The 21,239-nt window shown below is 36.6% G+C and overlaps 1 protein-coding gene and 1 pseudogene across 3 annotated transcripts in view; one reads left to right on the forward strand and one right to left on the reverse strand.

Annotated features, from left to right (window-relative positions):
* The window catches only part of Dock11 (dedicator of cytokinesis 11), a 193,047-nt gene that overhangs the window by 157,643 nt on the left and 14,165 nt on the right, over nucleotides 1–21,239 (forward strand). For all 3 annotated transcript variants that reach the window (XM_077107462.1, XM_077107464.1, XM_077107463.1), the window contains 6 exons: nucleotides 1,504–1,719; nucleotides 1,806–1,863; nucleotides 11,677–11,783; nucleotides 16,222–16,344; nucleotides 18,468–18,581; nucleotides 19,636–19,782. In XM_077107462.1, coding sequence (XP_076963577.1) covers nucleotides 1,504–1,719; nucleotides 1,806–1,863; nucleotides 11,677–11,783; nucleotides 16,222–16,344; nucleotides 18,468–18,581; nucleotides 19,636–19,782 — 765 coding nt within the window. The remainder of the gene's footprint in view (nucleotides 1–1,503; nucleotides 1,720–1,805; nucleotides 1,864–11,676; nucleotides 11,784–16,221; nucleotides 16,345–18,467; nucleotides 18,582–19,635; nucleotides 19,783–21,239) is intronic.
* Nucleotides 2,043–11,568, reverse strand: LOC143639323 (ATP synthase F(0) complex subunit C2, mitochondrial pseudogene; annotated as a pseudogene).

Below are 21,239 nucleotides of genomic sequence, written 5' to 3' on the forward strand. Positions count from 1 at the left end.
TACTATTTATGCTTTTTTACTCATACTCTTGAGAGTTTATTTTCCCAGTTGTGACCATCCTTACTGCCACATCATATAGATAGATGAGCAAATATTTCTTAGCAAATGAGGTTTATATTGGTTTTCTTTTCTTCAGCTCATTTCTGAAATGACTTTGTTTTATGCAGTTAGAATGGTCATTGTCAACAAACTCTATTATACCAAAGTCTGTCTTTCCTTGGTAAATGAAATTTCAATTCGTGAATAAGAAGAGAATATATGTAAATAATAATAATAATTATTAAGGGGTTTAAGAAGACAGTTTTTAAAACAATTGCCTCTACATTTTATTATATTTACATTTAAAAAGTCCCCTAGTCCTACACCTGTTCCTTCCTCATCTTCTCGGAGTCATACAGATAATCATCATTATTCCTATGGAAGTTAAGAGGAAATGATAGGACTTTCTTAACAGTGATTAGGCTAAAAAGAAAACTCTTGACTTTGTGATCTTGGTGCTAAAAACACTTTGGGAGGTTAATGATCTCTTTAAACCTTTTGGAACATTGTGTCATTCCTGACCTCTCATTTGTGTAAATAGGAGTTTTTTTGCAGTATGATTTTCACTTCGTATATGTAATATTCAGTGGATGGGTTAGCTATGCTTGTCAGTATGCAAAAGTGACTGAAGAACACTAGCTCTGGAGCCAGACTGCCTGGGTCCAAGCCCTGTCTCCACCATTTGTCAATTTTGAGACTCTGGCCAAACTGCTTAACCTCTCTGTGCCTCACATTTCCCATTGGTAAAATGAATAATAGTAGTCTTAACTTGCCAGATACAGTGACACACGCCTGTAATTCCAGTGGCTTTGGAGGCTGAAGCAGGAGGATCATAAGTTCAAAGCCAGCCTCAACAAAACCAAGATGCTAAGCAACTCAATGAGACTCTGTCTCTAAATAAAATACAAAATAGGGCTGGGGATGTGGCTCAGTGGTCTAGTGCCCTTGACTTCCATCCCTGGTACCAAAAAAAAAAAAAAAAAAAAGATATAACCTCCTAGTGGAGGTTAAGAGGAAGTGATAGGATTTTCTAACAGTTAACTTAGGATTTTGTAAAAATTAAAACATGAAAGAGCACCCAGACCAGTGCCTGGTATATAATATTCTATCAATAATTTTTAAGTTGCTATTTTATCATAAGTAAATGACAACAGAACACTTCCATGAATATAGATAGAATTCACAGTGGAAGAGAGATTTTAAAGCCATATAGTCTGGCTCCAAAGGTCATACTTTTATGTACTATAAATGTATTGTTATCAAGTTTAGAGCCTTTCATAACTAAATTAGTTGCATACTTTTTAAATAATTAATTTAAAACTCTTTAGACATTCTGCAAACAATGCAGTACCAAGAACAGTTAAAAAGAGGTAAAACTCATATTATGTTCCCAACATTGGATGCTGAGGTTTAGAGTACATCAATAATATTGTTAAACATATTTTTTGTTTGTTTTGAAATTAGGCAACTGCTTTTCCCACAGAAGTTAAGGACTTGACCAAGAGGATCCGTACTGTTCTTATGGCCACTGCCCAAATGAAGGAGCATGAGAAAGACCCCGAAATGCTAATTGATCTCCAGTACAGCTTAGCCAAGTCCTATGCCAGCACCCCAGAGCTCAGAAAAACCTGGCTTGATAGCATGGCCAAGATTCATATAAAAAATGGAGATTTTTCAGAGGTGACTACTTTAAGTTTGTTTTAAATATTACCTTTCAAAACCTCTTGAGCATGTTCTGACTGTTCTTTCCTGTCATCCTTTTTTAGGCTGCAATGTGTTATGTCCATGTAGCAGCTCTAGTTGCAGAATTTCTTCATCGAAAGAGTAAGATATTTCTGTTCCGAGATGGGAATTTCATTTAGCACAAAAGTTTGTATCTTTGAAGCTTGTGACTAAGAATATGATATAATTGAGCTCTGAAAAATATGTTCACCTTAAAAACAGAAGTTGTTATAAAAGATTGTTCATTTTTCCTTCTGCTTTCATAGGAGGTTACAAGTAAGTTAAACAGTACAGGCCTGGGCCTGATGCCCAGTGTTTATTTTCCAAGACTGTCTCTCTGGAAGGCTGCCACAAATTAAATTCTTCTTAGTGCTCATGAGAAGCTCCACATAATACAGATCGCTTATTTTCCACTCAACTACCTCATCTTCACCAACAACTGCCCATACATTCTATACAACATTAGTACAGTGACCTGGGTATAAAAAATGAATCTTGCCCTTGAAGAGCTGCAGGACACAGCAGGTCTAGATTCCTAATTTAAGATTCTTAATTCAGGAAGATGTCTGAATGCTTCCCTTTCTAAATAGAGTATTGTTGACTATTATCACCAAAGTACTAAAACTGTTGAGTTTAGTTTAAAAACTGATTGGCAATGAAGATTGCAATCCAGAAATCTCCCATTATCTATTACAGTGTCCAAGCTACTTGCTTTAAGGTTAACACATGAATAATATCAGAGCAAAATGAAACCAACTTCTGGGAATCATATTACTCTGGTTTTGGCTATGGAACTACAACCTTGTTTTGTTTGGATTTTTTTTAAATTTTCTGAATTCCTACAGTTAACTGTGTATCTTTCATTTCACATCTAAGTCCCATTGTTTAATTGCCTCATATAACACCCATGTGCAGAATCCAAAAAGATTCTTCCAAAATATAATACTATGGTTAAAACGTAGCTGTAGGGCTGGAGTTGTGACTCAGTGGTACAGCGCTTGCCTGGCATGTGTGAGGCCCTGGGTTTGATCCTCAGCACTGCATATAGATAAGTTAATTAATTAAAAGTTTAATTGACAACTAAGTATATAAAATAAAATAAAGTGTAGGTATATTTTATTTATGTGTTAAATTAACACTTGGATATTGAAATTCTTCTGAACAGTTCATGTTTTTGAAATTGGTATACTCTAAATTTTTCTTTTTAGTACATATTTGGTTTTATTTAATTAATTTGTTTATTTAGAGCTAGTGAATGGACACAGGGCCTTAGGCATACTAAACATGTGCTGTATCACTGACCCTCACCCCCAGCCCTCATATGTGACTTTAAAATGAAAAAAAAATAGATTATTTGAATAAGGAAAAAATAGGTTATTAAAATAAGGCCTAATTGAGTTTTTATATCATTATTGATATCAGTGATGTATCATTACATTATCATTATCATCCTATAACATTTCAATAGAAATAAGTATTGAAATTACACACCTGCAATTCCAACTAAACTGACAAATTTAAGAATCCTAAGCATAGTACTAAATATGATTTTAGGTATGTCTTTCAGAGAAATTACATTAATACTATCTCATCTTTCTAGTTAGTAGAAATCTGAAATAATAGTTTCATGTTCACTGTGTTAGTCAGCTTCCTGCTTTCCATTGCTGTGGCAAAATACCTGAGAAAAATCAACTTAAAGAAGGAAAGCTTTATTTTAGCTTGTGGTTTCAGAGGTTTCAATTCATGATCACTTGGTCTTATTGCTTTTGAACCATGTGAGGCAGTATATGGAGGCTGAAGTATGTGGCAGAGGAAAATTGCTCACCTCTTTCCAGTCAAGAAACAGAGGAAGAAGCTGGGGTCCCAATATCCCCTTCAAGAGCACAGCCCCAGTGGTCTACTACTTCCAACTAGACTTCACCCCTAATGTTTCTACTGCCTCCCAATAGCTCCATCAGCTGGGAACCAAACCTTCAATCCATGAGCTTTGGGGGACATTTTTGTTTTGTTTTATTACTGGGGATTGAACTCTGGGACACTTCACCACTGAGCCACATCCCCAGCCCTTTTTTGTATTTAATTTAGAGACAGGGACTCACTGAGTTGCTTAGCATCTTGCTGTTACTGAGGCTGGTTTTGAACTTGCGATTCTCCTGCCTCATCCTCCTGAGCCGCTGGGATTTCAGGCATGTGCCACAACGGCTTTGGGGAACATTTAAGATCCAAACCATTACGTCCATTAAAAGTATAGGTTTTGGGCTGGGGCTGTGACTCAGTGGCAGAGTGCTTGCCTAGCATGTGTGAGGCACTGGGTTCGATTCTCATCACCATATATAAATAATAAATAAAATAAAGGTCCATAAACAACTGAAAAAATGTTTTTTAAAAGTGTAGGTTTTGAAAATAGCTAAATATATTGAAAAATATTTCCCTAGAATTTTTGTGTTTTCACAAGTACAAAGACCTTGAAATTAAGCAAAAGTATATCTTTTAAGAATTAGAAATGTAATTTCTTTCTGTGATTGCTTGGATATTAGCACAGGGTAATGCTACTCTAACTTCCAAACTGTGACATTCTAACAGATGGACAGCATATTTATAACTAGACATTTAAGTGTATCACAATACCCTCAAAGCTTTCTAGAATTTATCCTTCATAGAAATTAAGGAGTCCTTGGCTGAGGAGGAGAAAAATGTTGTTTTGCATTTCAAACAAAAAAATTTGTTAAACTTAAGAAAAGTTTACATATTTATTTATAGGTTCCATCTATTTTTAAACCTGGGAAATTCTACTTGCTTAAATTAGAAAACCGTATTCTAAAAGGGTGGTAGTAGTAAAGTCTTCAGGGGCTTACTCTTTAAACTTCAATGATTTAAATGGTCCCAAACCACCTTCTTTTGTTAATTAGCTGATTAAACTATGGTATGACTATACCAAGGTAGACTACTCATCTAAAACACAAGTTAAAAACAATCTGTTGTGGGTTGCCATTGTAGTGCAGTGGTAGAACCCTTTCCTAACATGTGCAAGTCACTGGGTTCAAATCTCAATACCACATATAAATAAATAAAATAAAGGTCCATTGATGACTTAAAAAAAAAAAGCAATCTGTTAATAAGCCATCAAGTCAGAGAACTCCATAGTTCCCCAATATGTGGGCCCTTTGCAATTTAGCTGCAAATATTTACAGAGTAAATAAAAATGCATTTGAATATAGACCTGTAAAAGAAAAAAAAATTTGCTTACTTAGTCACTTATTTATTTTTGCTGTACTGAGGATTGAACCCAGGGCCTCACACATGCTGGTCAAGCACGGCACCACTGAGCTACATCCCTGGTCCCTTTGCAATTTTCATTTCATTTTTGAGACAGGGTCTTGCTGTGTCACCTGGACTGTCCTTAAATTTGCAGTCCTCCTGCCTCAGCCTCCCAAGTAGCTGGGGTTACAGGTGTGCACCAGTGGGCCTAGCCAAAACCAATTTATGTAACAAATATGATTGGGCAGCTCAAGAACTCTTTGTTTTCTATCAAGTGTCCTTTGATAATGAAAACAACATCAAAGGAAAGTTAATCCCTGACATTCATCCATTGCCAGAAATTTTCTGCTTTCTTAAGTTCCTAAGCTATTTCTCTTGAAATCCATTATAAAACATTTTTAATCAAGATGGAATAAAATAATACTTATTAGCTTACACATTGGCAGCAGATGTTCTACTGTTTATACTTTCTAAGAGAAAAAAAATTGTCCTATTGGATAGTTGCGTTGGTAGGCCTTGGGGCCCCTGCCCCCAGGGGTGACTTTTAATACCAGTGGGGGACCTGTTCCAAATCCTTCTCTTTGTTGTTTCCTGAAGTGAATTGAAAGGGGAAGGAGGTATGCAATTGTTTATATCCCCTCCTCACCCTCAAATTTCTTTCAGGCAGCCTGAGTTCTTGCTGTTTCTATCCAAAGAGACCATATAGATTCTCACTCTCTTCTGTTTACCTAAATCACCTCTAAGTGCTGGTACTTTTGCGTTCGCTACTCTTCCACCTCATCTCAGTGTGTCTAGTGTGCTCAAGGCCCAGGGTTTGACCCCTAGCACCAAAATAAAAATAAATAAAAACAAGCAGACTTTTCTTACTAATATTTTGTCTGAGAACCTAAAAATTTCTGGATCACATACCCTGGAAGCTAGACTTTGACACGCTTCTCTTTTATGAGAGAAGCACAACTGTTTTCCCCAGGGAAGGCAAGAGTCAAGTTTTTGCATTCTTCCACCACCACATAGCATAGTAGGTTCAGCAAAGCTTCAGGCCTGCAGGCTTCCCCCCTAAGCCCAGGAAATGGAATTTCCTCTTCCATAGAATCTGTTCTACTCCTTCCTTATAGGGTAATATTGCTCTCTTTCTCAAGTCTTGATACCCAGTATCTGATAGCTTAAGTTCCACAAAGCTTTTTATTTCCCTATTCTTTCCCAATCCCTGTTTTTCCCTTCATACTCTTTCCTGAGGACCCTTACCTCTTATCCTTCTTCTGACTAGCAGTGATATGTTATCAAGGGTCAGGCTGCTACCATATTCTCCAAAACCTTCCCCACTATTTCATGTGATCACTTATACTCAATGTAGTGGTTCTGTACCTGGACAGTTTCCATCTTGCTTTCCCTAGCACAGCATTCAAGAATGTAGAAGCAATAGCTTAGAAATAAGTCATTGGGCATTTAGTTTGAGATAATACACTGAGCAAAAATAGTGAACTCTGAAGCTGAAAATTCACAATAGTAGTCTTTATGGTAGATGATATGGGCAACAAATTCTAAAACTGGGTATCAACCTTTTCTGCTCTTGAGACAAAACGTTGTTTGCCCTACTTCTACTTAAGATACACAAGACTCTCACAAAATGCTTTCTGACTACAGGCATTGAAGTGTTTCTCTCTTTATCTTCCCCTAAATCATGGCATTCTAGAAAAAATCCTAGATTTGGGGATGTTTGAATAATCCATTCTGAATAAACAGGAATTTCCCCCCAGTTTTGGATCTAACTACCCAAGACCTTCAGGGATTTACTTCTTCTTTGAATAAAGCATACATCTTTTATTTCTTTAGACTTTGGCACTGTCTACTATCTAGCTCTTAACTTCATGGAATTGATCAGGTGGGATGTTGAAACTTTTGAAAAGTTCCAATGCTCTGCCATTTAGAGTATTCCACAGATCAGCTGCTAGTGTAAAAAGTGTTTGTTAGTGGTTCACAACAAGATAAAGAATCTTGTCCCAAATGTAAATCAACTGTGTCACTAAACATGCTGTCTAGTTTAGCAGACTTTTGTTTTTCATAGACTGTTGAAAAAGGAAAGGAAAAATTGATTTATAGTCTAGAGTCTCATTTGTGGTCCAGTATTTTGTTTTGTTTTTCTTTTCTTTTCTTTTCCTGGTTGTTCAATTTTATAAGTAACAGACCAAAGTTTTTTTTAAAAAAGTCTTGGACTGATAGAAGAAATTTTTATTTCTTACATGCAAAGTGTGCAATTTTGGGTTCATACAATAACATTTTTTTTCGTAGAAACAAGGAAATTTTTATTAACAAGAACTATATTTAGTTGGTTCTTAGCCACAGGAAATTTGAAATAGTTATCAGATGCTGTGTTGGCTCTTATCACCTAACACAATTTTTTTATTACATAATTATTGAGGATCAAGCATTGGCTATAACCCAATAACATTAACAGTTGCAACATTTTTATGCTTTTAACTCAGCAAACTGCCTTTTCAAACTCACTTTTTTCAGCTTTTTTATGCCATAGTCTTCTTTGAAAAATAACATTTTTAATTCAACAGAGCAATAGGATTCATATTGACATAATTATAAAACATGGAATGTAATTTGTTCTAGTTCAGTCCCCAGTACTTTCCCTTTCTCTTCCCTCCAACCTCCCCCTGTTCCTTTCCCTCTATTCTACTGATTCTTCTGCTGAAAAAATATCAAAGTTTGACTGAAATTATTGCTTGCTCACTTGTAGAGATATTTCTACTCCCATGTTCGCTGTAATATTGTTCACAATAGCCAAGTTCTGGAATCAACCCAGGTATCTGGTAACATTTGAGAAAATGGCACCTTCTCTGCTGGCTACTCAAGAAAGCAAAGCCCCTTTCTCAGCCTTCAGGGCCCAGACAACTGCTTTGTCCTTCCCATGGACACATTCCAAGTTGGCCTGGAGCCCCAGCACCTCCTTAGGCCAGTCCTGAGGGAAGCAAGATGATGATCTAGTACTTTGAGTAGAACTTTCTGGAGGTCTTTATCAGACCATTTTAGGCATGCTAATATTCAGAAATGAAGTGCTTTATGATCGATCTTCAGTACCTTATATTACCTAATTTATTTATACAAAAATGGCCCTAAAAATCTGGTGTGTCAAAGTAAATATCATTTTGCATTTCTGCCCGCACGCTCGCGCTCTCTCTCTCTCTCTCTCTCTCTCTCTCTCTCTCCCTAATGGAAACCCACTAATACCCATGTATTTCTCCCTTCTTTTAAATTTGATTGTATTGTTTCTTTTTAGTTAAACATGACAGTAGAATCCATTTTGATGAAATTATAGAAGTATGGGATATATCTTATTCTAATTGGGACCCCATTCTTGTAGGTGGGCATAATGATGGGATTCACTTAGGTATTTTCATATATGTTCATAGGAAAATTATGTTAGATTTATTCTACTGTAGTTCCTATTCCTATCCCCCTCCCTTCCTTTCATTTCCCTTTTGTGTAATCCACTGACCTTCTCTTCTTCCCCCTCCCTGCTTTATTGTGGTTTATTTCTAGCAAAAAAAAATCCAATCTTTGTTTTTTGGGGATTAGCTTATTTCACTTAGCATGATAGTCTCCATGTCCATCCATTTACTGGCAATGTCCTAAAGTCATTCTTCTTTAAGGCTGTATTTCTCCCTTCTTAAAAAGTGTACTTCAAAATAACCCTGGGCATCAGGCTTGGTGGCACACACCTGTAGCCCCAGCTACTCAGGAACCTGAGGCAGGAAGATTGCTTGAACCCAGTAGTTATAGAAATCAGACTGGCCAACATAGTGATACCTCCATCTCAAAAATACAATAGTAGCCCAATCTTCACCCATGAGGCATTCATCTCTCTCATAGAAGTGTGATATTTAATTAATAATCATATTCTACCAAGCATCTTACCTAGAAGATATATGTCTAATTAGATTTAATTTACACTAGAGGAATTGGCAAATTCCAAGCCCTGATAGCATTATCTTTTTTCTACCAGAATTCTGAAAAATAACTTCATCATAAGGTCTGTTTTTTTTTCTTCCTGGCACTAGAGATTAACTTAATTAAGATGAACTTAACCCCTGGTTAAGTACCCAGGGGCCCTTAACCACTGAGCCACATCCCTAGCCATTTAAAAAAATTTTAATTTGATTTCTTACAGTCTTGCTAAGTTGCTAAGGCTGGCTTCAAACCTGTGATCCTCTTGCCTCAGCCTCAGAGCTCTGGGATCACAGGAGTGTGCCACCATACCCAGCTGAGGTCTGGCTTTCTTGAACCTTTTTTTCTTCCCCAACATCTACTCTCAGGGAGATAACCAGATACTTGAGTTGAGAGTAAAGGTCATTATTTCTAAGCATTGCTTCTAAAGAGATTGTAGGATGGTAGATTAAAACAGCCCTTTGTTCAGCCACTGTCAGAAGGAAACTATTTCATGTACTGACAGAAGTATGGTATAAGAAGTCTGAATTTTCAAAAAAAAAAAAAAAAAGAAGAAGAAGTCTGAATTTTCCTTGAACTCTAAAGTTAGAGCCATCTTATATGTGGGTAAATGTAGCCACAGGAGAATTATTTGGACCAGAATCTATAAGGCAACCACATAGACTTCAACTCCTAAACTCTTTCTTGGCCATAAGAGTTGGTCCACAATCCTACAGCAGTTCTTATCAGCTTGGGCTCACTTCTTAATTTCCAGGGATCCAGGTGACAGCAATTATTTTATTCCATCTTGAGGAAATAAGTTTACTTATTGGTAGGCTTTGTTGATCATATTAATCCATTATTTATTTTTATGTGAAATGCTCTGTTCTGAACACTTTGCATTTCGTTAATTCTCATAAAGTAGCTATTAATCCTGTTTCATAGGTGATGCAACATTTTACAATCCCAGGGAGATATACTTCTCCAAAATCGTAGTTAGTGGTAGAACTAGATCATACACACACACACACACACACACACACACACACACACACAACTCCTTTATTTATTTTTATATGTTGCTAAGGATCGAATCCAGTGCCTCACATGTGCTAGGCAAGTGCTCCACCACTGAGCTCCAGCCCCAAGCCCCTAGAACTAACTTTTAACTCCAAAAACCTATTGCTCTTTGAACATCCCACCATGTGTCTCCCAAGAATGCTACATCCTTGTGTCCCTGCCATCTGTTTCATTTCCTACCTCTCTTACAAGTTCTAAACTAGGCCTCCTCCAAGAACTGACTTCCTTTTCCAGTTCTCAGTGAAATTAGGCCCTAGAGATGATTATCAAAAATCATTCAGTGGTCACTTGAAAAGTACCTTCCCCCTTGTTTAGATGATGTACCACAAATGTTCATAGAACCAAAGTTCTAATAAAAATTTTAAAATCACACTAGGGGAACATCCATACTAGCCATTGAAGGTGGTACATAGAGTTCACATAGTGATGCAGGCCTGTAATCTCGGCCTCTCTGGAGACTGAGGCTTGAGGATTCCATGTTTGAGGCTAACCAGGTTGAGGCTAACCTCAAGCATCTTAGTGAGCTTCCCAGCAACCGAGCAAGACCCTGTTTCAAAATAAAAAGGAGTGGGAATATAGCTCAGTGTAGAGAACCCCTGATTTCAATCCCCAGTACTCGTCCCCTGAAAAAGAACATGGTGCATAGTCAAGAATAAATTTTAAGTAATTTGGGCCCATTTTTTATTAGAATATATAATAGCTGGAAATACTTTATAAAATTCTTTGTGATTAGAACTTGTATTTATGAATTTTTAAAAATATTTTTAAAGGTGTCAATGAACACAGTATCTTTATTTCATTTATTTATTTTTATGTGTTGCTGAGAATTGAAGTCAGTGTCACATATATGTGAGGCAAGTGCTCTGCTGCTGAGCCACAATCCCAGCCCCTGTATTTATGACTTTTCTCCTTCCCCAAACATCTGTTTACATAAAAATAGCCAATCCTTATAAGTCTCTCTGTTATTCACCAAAAAAATTTTATTAATACAATATTTATTTGTTTTCCCTTTGTGAAACCCTAAACCAACCATTTTCCCAAGCTGGGGGGGTAAAGAAAAAGGAACATACAGGGAAGATGAGACATGGGAGAAAGAATGGGAGGTGTGGAGACCACTCTTTCACATGACAGAAGAGGATGAGAAAGGCCACTATCGGGCAAAAGAGTCCCTTGGCCTCAGAGAATAAAGCCTATGATGGCATAAGAGAAGAACTGCAGCTTCGTAGAAGGATTCTGAGCATAAGCAATGATGAGGCTCACAAACAGTTCCAATCCCAGCCCCAGGGCCACCTCAACTGTGGCAGCTCAGACCCAGTAAACTTGGCTATTGCATCAGTGTTCCTTGAAATGATGCTGATTTGTAATCTGTGACTAGGGATAAGAGGTCAGGGGACGTGGGACTGGCAAGCTGCTGAGGCTCTCATGTGTCAGTGTCTCTGATCAGTTCAGCACCACTGCAGTTAGTGGTCTTCTCAGTAGCTGAGAAATACTTCTGACCAAGGAGGGGATGGAGAGGAACTTGGAGCAGGTGTACATTTTCAGGGGTGAGGGGCTGTGGCAGGAGAACTACTCCCAGTACAGAGAAGATGGCACCAAACCCATTTTTTATAAATTTACTCATTGCTTTTCCCCCCCCACACACAGAATTGTTCCCTAATGGATGTTCAGCCTTCAAGAAAATTACTCCCAATATAGATGAAGAAGGAGCAATGAAAGAAGATGCTGGGATGATGGATGTCCATTATAGTGAAGTAAGACCCCCATGGCCTGCATTGCCAGTTATATAAATTTAATTTCTTAAAATGTATTTATATTAAAAAATTATTACAGCTAACTTTCATTGAAGGTAACTAAGGACTAATGATCTTTGAATATCGAACCTGCCTAGGCAGAGCAGTTCCTATTTAGAATGTAGAGCCTCATCTCTGGAACTGCTCACATTATTGAGTTTAGAAATGCAACACTACCATCCTTAAATCACTATTCCAGTAGCCATATCAGAGTCAACATACGGGGAAATCTCCACAAAAAAATAGATTTAACACTATTCTTTTACTTCAACAGAGCAAAGCATGCATTAAAGTATTTAAGAATGTAAATGCCCTGTTCTATAATTCAGATGAATAGAGAAAAGCTTCAGCTGTCAATCAGCCAACAAAGATTTATTGAGCCCTGACTTGTGTTCAAGACTCAGGATATGGTGATAAAAGGGCTGTAAAATAAGTATGGATGGTCCCTGACCTCCAAGGTCTACTGAAGTGATAATATACCTACACAAAATGCAAAAAAGCAAAATAGTGCCATTTGAATAATATAGACAATATGTGGCATGCAAAGTGACAGGTGAGACAGATGCCTTTAAACTGAGGTGGAACAGACATATTAATGAGAATGGGGTTTGAAGGATGATGACAGTCTGAAGGCATTCTAATAGAGGAGAATAGCAGGAACAAAAGGTAAGAGATAGAAATGCATGAAGCACAGTGAGTGAATCCTTTTTGTGCAAAACCATTGGGTTCACAGAGAGAAGAGTCATAATCAAGGCCAAATTTTGAGAAGTTTTGAAAGTTTAGGATTTATTCAGTAGAATTTTGAAATTCAAAGATTTTTTTAAAAATTTTTATTTGTTGTTTTCAGTTATGCATGACAGTAGAATCTATTTTGATATATTTATACAACCATGGAATATATCTTATTTTAATTAGGATCCAAGTCTTGTGCCTGTACATGATGTTACTCTCAAAGATTTTTGAGCTGAATAGTGACAAGATGAAAGCAAGTAGAGAAAGTTAATTTGGTGGTAATGTAGGAGTTGTATCAAGGCAGATGGATAGGGGCTGGAAGCATAGGCTAGAAGGAAGACTGCCATCATTGTTCAGAGGTGAGGCAGTTTGGGCCTAAACCAGAATAGTGAAAGATACAGGAAATACCCTGGAAAGGAAAGAAGGAAGGCTTGCTGGATATGGGAAGTGAAGAGTTGAAAGTAGCTCTAAGAAGTGTGGATATAAGGAAAAAAGATAGATGGCTTTGAAGGGAAAATGATGAAAACTATTTTAGATCTGAGTTGAACTTGAAGTGAAAGGTTATAAAAGTGGAAATGATCGTGAGGTTATTAGAAATGCAGAACTGAATCTAGAGAGAGAGAGAGAAAGAGAGAGAGATCAGGGTTAGAAATAAACATCTGGAAGTCATATCCTTGGAAGAACCAAAACAGGGTGAGTATAGGACATAACATGGCAAGTGAAGACCAGAGAACCAAGGACTGAATCATGGAGAAAAGTGCACAGTTAAAGAGTGGGAACATGAAAAAAGGAAAAGCACAGAGACTAAAGGGGTTAGGGTTAGGGTTAGGGTTAGGGTTAGGGTTCTCTTCAGAAATATAAGCAAATGGGGCTGCAGCTGTAGCTCAGTGGTATAGAGTGCCTGCCTGGTACATGTCAGGCACTGGGTTCAATCCTTAGCACCACATAAAAATAAACAAATAAAGGTATTGTGTCCATCTACAACTAAAAAAATATTTTAAAAAATAAAAAGAAATGTAAGCAATCAAGGGGCTAGGGGATGTAGCTTGATGGTAGAGTTCTTGTCTAGCATGCACAAAGCCTTGATTTCAGTCCCCAGTACTGCAAAGAGAGAGACAGACAGAAAAAGAAAAGGAAATATAAGCCATCAGGGGAGTTATAAGCTGCAGGTAAGCTTAAACTATAATACACTTATTTTGTTGTTCCCAATTCTAAGATAAAAGTGTTTACTCTTTAAGTTTTTAAGTAGATGCTTTTTAACAAAGAGCATAGAAGGTTTCTTCTGTTCCTTGTTTCCCGAGTTCTCTTTAATATCATGAATGGATATTGAGGATATGTTTTTCAATTGCTTTTTTTCTGTATCCGTTGAAGGTAATATTTTTCTCTTTTATTAGGTTTATGTGGCAGTGTATTAATTTTTTTCTAATTCTTAAACCAATTTTACATTCCTGGGATAAATACTAGTAGAATGTAACCGATTTTTAATTCCCCAAAGTTCACACTTTCACTTCTGGAAATTTTAGTTTGGCTATTGCAGAATAATAAACTGGTCCTTTACTCAAGTAGCAACATTTATTGAACACCCGCTATACAGTATCACTGTGTTAGATTTTGGAGAAACCATCAGAAATAAGACTTTGTTCCTGATCTTCAAGAGTCACAGGCTATTTGGAAAGTCAGATGCATTGACATAACAAATATTATACAAATATAAATATTTACCCCCAAAATTAGCAGAGTTGGAAACAAGGTATCTAGTGTCTTGCTTATCCTGCTTGAAGGATTCTGAAAGAGAGGATACTTAAGTTGAAGGGATTAAAGGGCAGAGGGCATAGCATGAATAAAGACAGGAAGCTAAGACACATCCTGGTGCTTCCGAAGAACTACTAGCAGTTCACTGTTATCGAAGCATAAATTACAAGACTTGGCATGTTGAATGAGGGGATTATAGAAGTCTCAACCACATCATTGCAAACTTTCTATGCCAAATGAAATAACTTGTCCCTGTTCTGTGAATGACAGAGACATTGCCAGATTTTAATGAGTGACATGATCAGGTTTGCATTTTAATCAGAACCCTATGACATATATATAGAGGATGTATTTGAAAGTCTCAATGCTGGAAGCAGGACTCTCCATTAGAAAAAAGTGCAAAATCTTGAACCTTAGCAATAAGTGTAAAAATGGACAGGAAAGGTCAGATTTGAAAGATAATTGGAAAATAAAACTTAAGGGCTTGGCAATGAACTCTTTGAGGATGAATAAAGAAAGAGATGCAGGGGCTGGAGTTGTGGCTTAGTGGTAGAACGCTCGCCGAGCATGTGCGAGGCCTTGGGTTCGATCCTCAACCCCACATATAAATAAAGGTATTGTGTGCAACTACAACTAAAAAATGAACATTAAAAAAAAAGAGATGCATTAATTTCCTAGATGTCTTAGTCTATCTGGGCTGTTACAACAAAACCCCCCCAAACTGGGTAGTTTATTAACAACAGAATTTGTTGATTTCTCACAGTTCCAAAAATTGGGAAATAAAAAATCAAGTCACAAGTAGAATCAGTGTCTGTTGAAGGTCCATTTCCTAGTTCATAGAAGACATTTCTCACTGTATGCTTACATGGTAGAAGCGATAAGCTAGTGTTCCTGGATCTGCCCCACCCTTCTTTTTGGTATTGAGGATTGAACCCAGGGTCAGTTTACTACTAAGGTACATCTCCAGCATTCCCCTGCCTTTTTGAGATGTGTCTGACTAAGTTGCTACCTTATCATCCTCCTGCCTAAGCCTCCTGAGTCTCTGAGATTATATGCATGTGTCGCCATACCTGGCAGGGTAGGAGGTGTCTATCATTAACTATTATTATATCATCCTCACTAATTTTATTTTATTTTTTAATATTTTTTAGTTGTAGTTGGACACAATACCTTTATTTTATTTATTTATTTTTATGTGGTGTTGAGGATTGAACCCAGTGCCTCACACATGCAAGGCAAGTGCTCTGCCACTGAGCCACAACTCCAACCCCATCCTCTATTTTTTATTAGCACAAATTAATTGTACATATTAACAGAAATCAGTATGATATTTTCATATGTGCATATAAAACACATTGATAATATCCAAAACCCTTTTTTTCATCTTTATCCCCCATTCCCATATCCCAGAACACTTCCTAGTCCCTAGAAATCACTATTCTACTTTCAAGTCAATTTAAGTCATTCTCAGTTTGGAACTAACAGTGTATTCCCTTTTAAAGGTATTCCTTCTCATTGTGTAACCATCTACAAGTACAGTTAGCCATTGTTATGTGAATAAACAAAATAGGTACGGTTTACTATTATCAACATTAACTTCATATTTTAAGAATATTTCTAATTTCAGGTATTTGTATAGGAAATATAGTCATGGGGCTAGGGTGTGTAGTTCAGTGGTAGAGTGCTTGCCTAACAGGCATAAGGTCCTGGATTTTATCCCTAGCTCCAGGAAGGAAGAAAAGAAGAAAGGGAAGAAAGGAGTGAGGAAGGATATATAGTCACACAAGTATACTCCTGTTGAATTTGGTACCTTTTGTTTGTTCTTTATTAACTTAAAATGGTTAGAAATTAATTTGTCTGAAACTATTTTTAATTCCTGACTAAATTTTCTCTTAATTCATTTCTCTTAATGCAGGAAGTTTTGCTGGAGTTGCTAGAACAATGTGTGGATGGCTTATGGAAGGCAGAACGTTATGAAGTAATTTCTGAGATTTCCAAGTTGATCATTCCAATTTATGAGAAACGTCGTGAGTTTGAGGTAGCCTACTTACATATAGTTATAATTAGCTTATGTATTTTATTTTGGTCCTGGGAAAAACATTAAAATAGTTATGTAACTATTGCTCTACTTCATGTCTTCTGAAGTTTAGAAGATTCATTATGTTATAACATTTGTATTTTATTGTAGAATATAGATATTTAATTGATTGTATCATTTAGACACATGGATCCAATATGAAAGTTCTAATCCAGGCTAGGGATGTATTTAAGCAGTAGAATGCTTGCCTAGCATACACAAAGCTCTGGGTTCAATCCCTAGCACCACACAAAAAAATTTACAAACCTTTAAAATGCTGTTAAAATGTAAAATAAATATCTTGCCTTATGTTATATATATACCAAAAGAAATCAACACTAAAAGAATTAAGACCAAAATTAAAATTAGTTTGGTGGTTTCATTTTTTCAATATTAATTAATTAATTTGTACTGGGGGATTAAATCCAGGGGAGCTAAATCCCCAGCCCCTTTTATTCATTTTTTTTTAAATTTGGAGACAGTGTCTTGCTGAGTTGCTGAGACTGACCTCAAACTTGTGATTCTCCTGCCTCAGCCTCTCAAGTCCCTGGGATTACAGGCCAGTGCTACCACTTACCGCCAGACCTGTGGTTCTCAAAATATTTTCATCTAGCCTTCTCCCCTCCCTCTTTCAGGGCATAAAATAATCATATGGTTTTGGGGCTGGGGTTGTGGCTCAGCAGTAGAGTGCTCGCCTAGCACGTGTGAGGCCCTGGGTTCAATCCTCAGCACCACATAAAAATAAATAAATAAAGGTATTGTGTCCATCTTACAACTTAAATAAATAAATAAATAAATATTTAAGAAATAATCAGTATGGTTTTCATTAAACCTTCACTTAAAAATCAAAAGCTATCAGATTTCCAGGTTGCTCAGGCAAGAGACGATTCTATTCTTTGCAGTTGTTGAGGACACTAAAAGTGCTGGCAGATAACAATGAGGAAGATAAAAAGACACCAGTAATAACCCTATTATGAGAAGTTGTTTTTTCAATTTGGCCTGCTAAATAATGTATTGATAAAGGGTAGTTTAATAAAGAATAGTAGTTTAATAAACAGTCGTTGTCACCACTGCTAAATAGGAATTATTTTATAATCAAGTCACTCAATTAATATAATAATTTCTACTGCTATTATACTAGGAACGGGGTGATTTAGGATTTAAGCCATTTTTAAAAGAGCAGATAGTTTCTCAATATTGAAAAAGTTTCTTAGAGTGAAAACATATATATTTTAATTTGGGTAGTATTCTAAACTGTGCTCTAATCTGACTCTGATTAAATTTGCTTTTTTGTCCTAGATTTTAGGGCTTCCTTTCTTTGCAATACTCTTGACGTATATGGAGCATGCCTGAAAAATTACAGTAACAGCTGGGTGTGGTGGTGCATGCCTATAATTTCACCAGCTCAGGAGGCTGAGGAGGAGGATTGTGAATTCAAGGCCAGGTTCAGCAATTTAGTGAAGCCCTAAGACACTCAGTGAGACCCTGTCTCTAAATAAAATATTAAAAATAAGGCCTGGGGATGTGGTTCAATGGTTAAGCACCCATGGGTTCAATCCCTGGTACCGAAAAAAAAAATTATAGTGACATTTAAGATTTTATTAATAAGCTAGAATTAAATAATTAAATTTAGGTCATATAGATGGCCAGAAATAGTATATGAGACAAAAAACAAGATTTGCCACTACTGCTTTTATCAAATCAGTACAAATCCAAAGATTCCTAAGAAGCTTTGTAAGAGTTTCAAAACAAAGGCCCCATTTTCTGACCTCCGCCCCTGTGGTACTGAGGATGAAATCCAGATAATATAATATTTTTAAAATATATATTGCCATTGAGGTGAATAAAATGAAGCATGATGTTAGTATATTCAGTGTCATTTTACCATTTTAAATTCACCCTTAGATCCAAATTTGTTGAAGTCTTTTGTCTTATTGTAACAATGGGGCAAGAGGATGTGAATGGTGCCACCAAAATAGTTTTGAAAAAGAAACATTGATGCTTTTTATTCTTGTGTATTCATCTTGAAGACATTTAGTGATGGACCAAAAGACAAATCTTATTTGTATATTTTCATTTTTCAGAAACTTACTCATGTTTATAGAACACTTCATGGAGCTTATACAAAAATTTTGGAGGTTATGCACACCAAAAAAAGACTTTTGGGTACTTTCTTCCGAGTTGCCTTTTATGGCCAAGTAAGTATACTTTATATAGAGTTGTTTTTCTTTTTAAACATTCACTTTTGGTTTTGGTTTGTTACATTACTTTGGTAGCAGTTATTGATTCTAGGATTCTGTCCAGATAGTGCCTATTACAGTAGCAAGGATCTTGCTTTGTAACTTTAAAGTTCACATTGGTTCTCATCAAGTTCATTAGATCAGAGTACAACCTATAAGGTTTGGATTTCTCTTTCAGTTTCATTTTTTGTTATGCTTCTGATAAAGTATATGTAAACTACCCAGTCATTAAAACTTTCAAATATAGGGCTGGGGTTGTGGTTCAGCAGTAGAACACTCACCTAGCATGTGTGATGCACTGGGCTCAATCCTCAGCACCGCATAAAAATAAATAAATAAATAAGACAGGTGCGGTGGTGCAGCCTGTAATCCCAGCGGCTTCGGAGACTGAGGCAGCAGGATCACAGGTTCAAAGCCAACCTCTACAATTTATCAAGGCCCTGAGCAACTCAGCTGAGTCCCTGTCTTTAATAAAATATAAAAAAGGACTGGAGGACTGGGGCTGTAGCTCAGCGGTACAGCACTTGCCTCACATGTGTGAGGCACTGGGTTCAATTTTCAGCAGTACGTAAAAATAAATAAAGATATTGTGTCCATCTACAACTAAAAAAATATTTTTTAAAAAAAGGACTGGGGATGTGGCTTGGTAGTTAAGTACCCCTGGGTTTAATCCCTGGTACGTATTTACATATATGCATAATTAAATAAAATAAAGGTATTGTGTCTATCTGCAATGAAAAATATGTTTTAAAATACATCCAAATACAAAACAGGTAATAAGCATACAGGGAAGGAGGAGAATCTCAAGAAATCTTCAGGCTAATGATATGTTGATATGATTGTGAATTTGAAAATTCTCATTTATTTGAAGGTAAAAAAGTGAATATATGCATGTAGCTATTAGTAATATTATTTAAAATGCATTTGAAATATATTATTGTTACTTAGTAGGTTGTTTTTAAATGTTGTTTCCTCATTCAATTAATAAATTATTGATTTAACTTTACAATAGTCGTTTTTTGAAGAAGAGGATGGAAAGGAGTACATCTATAAAGAACCAAAGCTCACCGGCCTCTCAGAGATTTCCTTGAGACTTGTTAAACTTTATGGTGAAAAATTTGGCACAGAAAATGTCAAAATAATTCAGGATTCAGACAAGGTAACCTATGCCCCACATTTTAATATCATAATTTGTTAATTCTAGGCATGGAACATTGCTCCTGACTTTTTCCTTATTTTAAATGGCAGAGGAGAAACAAGGAAATAGAGACTTCCGGATAGTGAAAGAATGTATGCGGGCTGGACTGGGGGTGTAGCTCAGTGAAAGAGCACTTGCCTAACATGTGTGAGGCCCTGAGTTGCCTCCTTAGCATTACAAAAAAAAAAAAAAACTAAAATTAAGAAAAGAAAGGATAACGAGGGCGTGGAGTTTCACACCTGTAATCCCAAAGACTGGGAGGCTGAGGCAGGAGGATCACAAGTTCCAGGCCAGCCTGGGAAACTTAGGAAGACCCTGTCTCAAAAAAAGACTGGGGATGTAGCTCAGTGGTAAAATACCTGTCCCCTGCCCCTACCCAAGGAATAAAAGAAAGAAAGATAGGGGCTTTGGAGTCTGAAAGACCAGAATTCCAATCCCCATTCCTTGTTACTTGCCTGCTGCGTGACCATGGGGAAGTATTTGATCCCTCTCTTTCATTTATCTCATTAGTCAGATGGTGATGATAATAGTACCTTCATTATGGGGTTGTTTTACACATTAAATGAGTTAATATAGAGAAATTGGTTTGAAATTCCTTGTACATAAGAAGCATTCACTACTGCCAGAATGAAAATCTCCTGGCAATTGTAAACACACTTCATTATCTACCATGATAATCATCACTATGTAGATTGACATATATCTTCTGGGTATGGTTTTATCTTGAACATATGCTTAAAGACAATTAAAATAGATTTGCTGGGGCTGGGTTTGGTAGAGCATTTGCCTAGCATGTGTGAGCCACTGGGTTTGATTCTCAGCACCACATATAAACAAATAAAATAAAGGTACACTGAAAACTAAAAAATATTTTTAAAAAATAGATTTGCTGATAGGTTTAAAATTAGTATTTGGCAAAACCTGTTTCTTATTAGTTTCACTATTTTGTATTGTTTTACCAACTTAAGATGATAGATTTCCTCTCTTTGCAGCCAGGTAGTCTTAGTTTGCCCCCACAGTATTGAGCACTGTGTAAATGGAAAGGTAATGGAGATCCAGTCTTCTTAAATTCCTTTTTAAGCAATATTAAAATTGAACCCAGGGCCTTTTACATTTAGGCAAGCTCTCTGCCTCTGAGCTACATCCCCAGGCCCCAGAGCCAGACTTTCTGAACAATATGAATTTTTCTCTTTTTATCCACCTCTGAAAACTTGCCCAAAATGCTGATGACAAACCACCAACAGACTGCTTGAGTCCTGACATTGTTATGCATGATATTCTGTTCATTTCCTGTAGGTAACACACATCATGTACGGGTCTTTCTTTTAAAAATTACCATCAGAGCCAAGTGTGGCTGAAGCAGGAGAATTGCAACTTTGAGTCCAACCCTGTCACAAAATACAAAATAAAAACAAATG

Source organism: Callospermophilus lateralis, chromosome X (genome assembly GCF_048772815.1).
Source record: "Callospermophilus lateralis isolate mCalLat2 chromosome X, mCalLat2.hap1, whole genome shotgun sequence".
In the NCBI taxonomy this organism is placed as follows: domain Eukaryota; kingdom Metazoa; phylum Chordata; class Mammalia; order Rodentia; family Sciuridae; genus Callospermophilus; species Callospermophilus lateralis.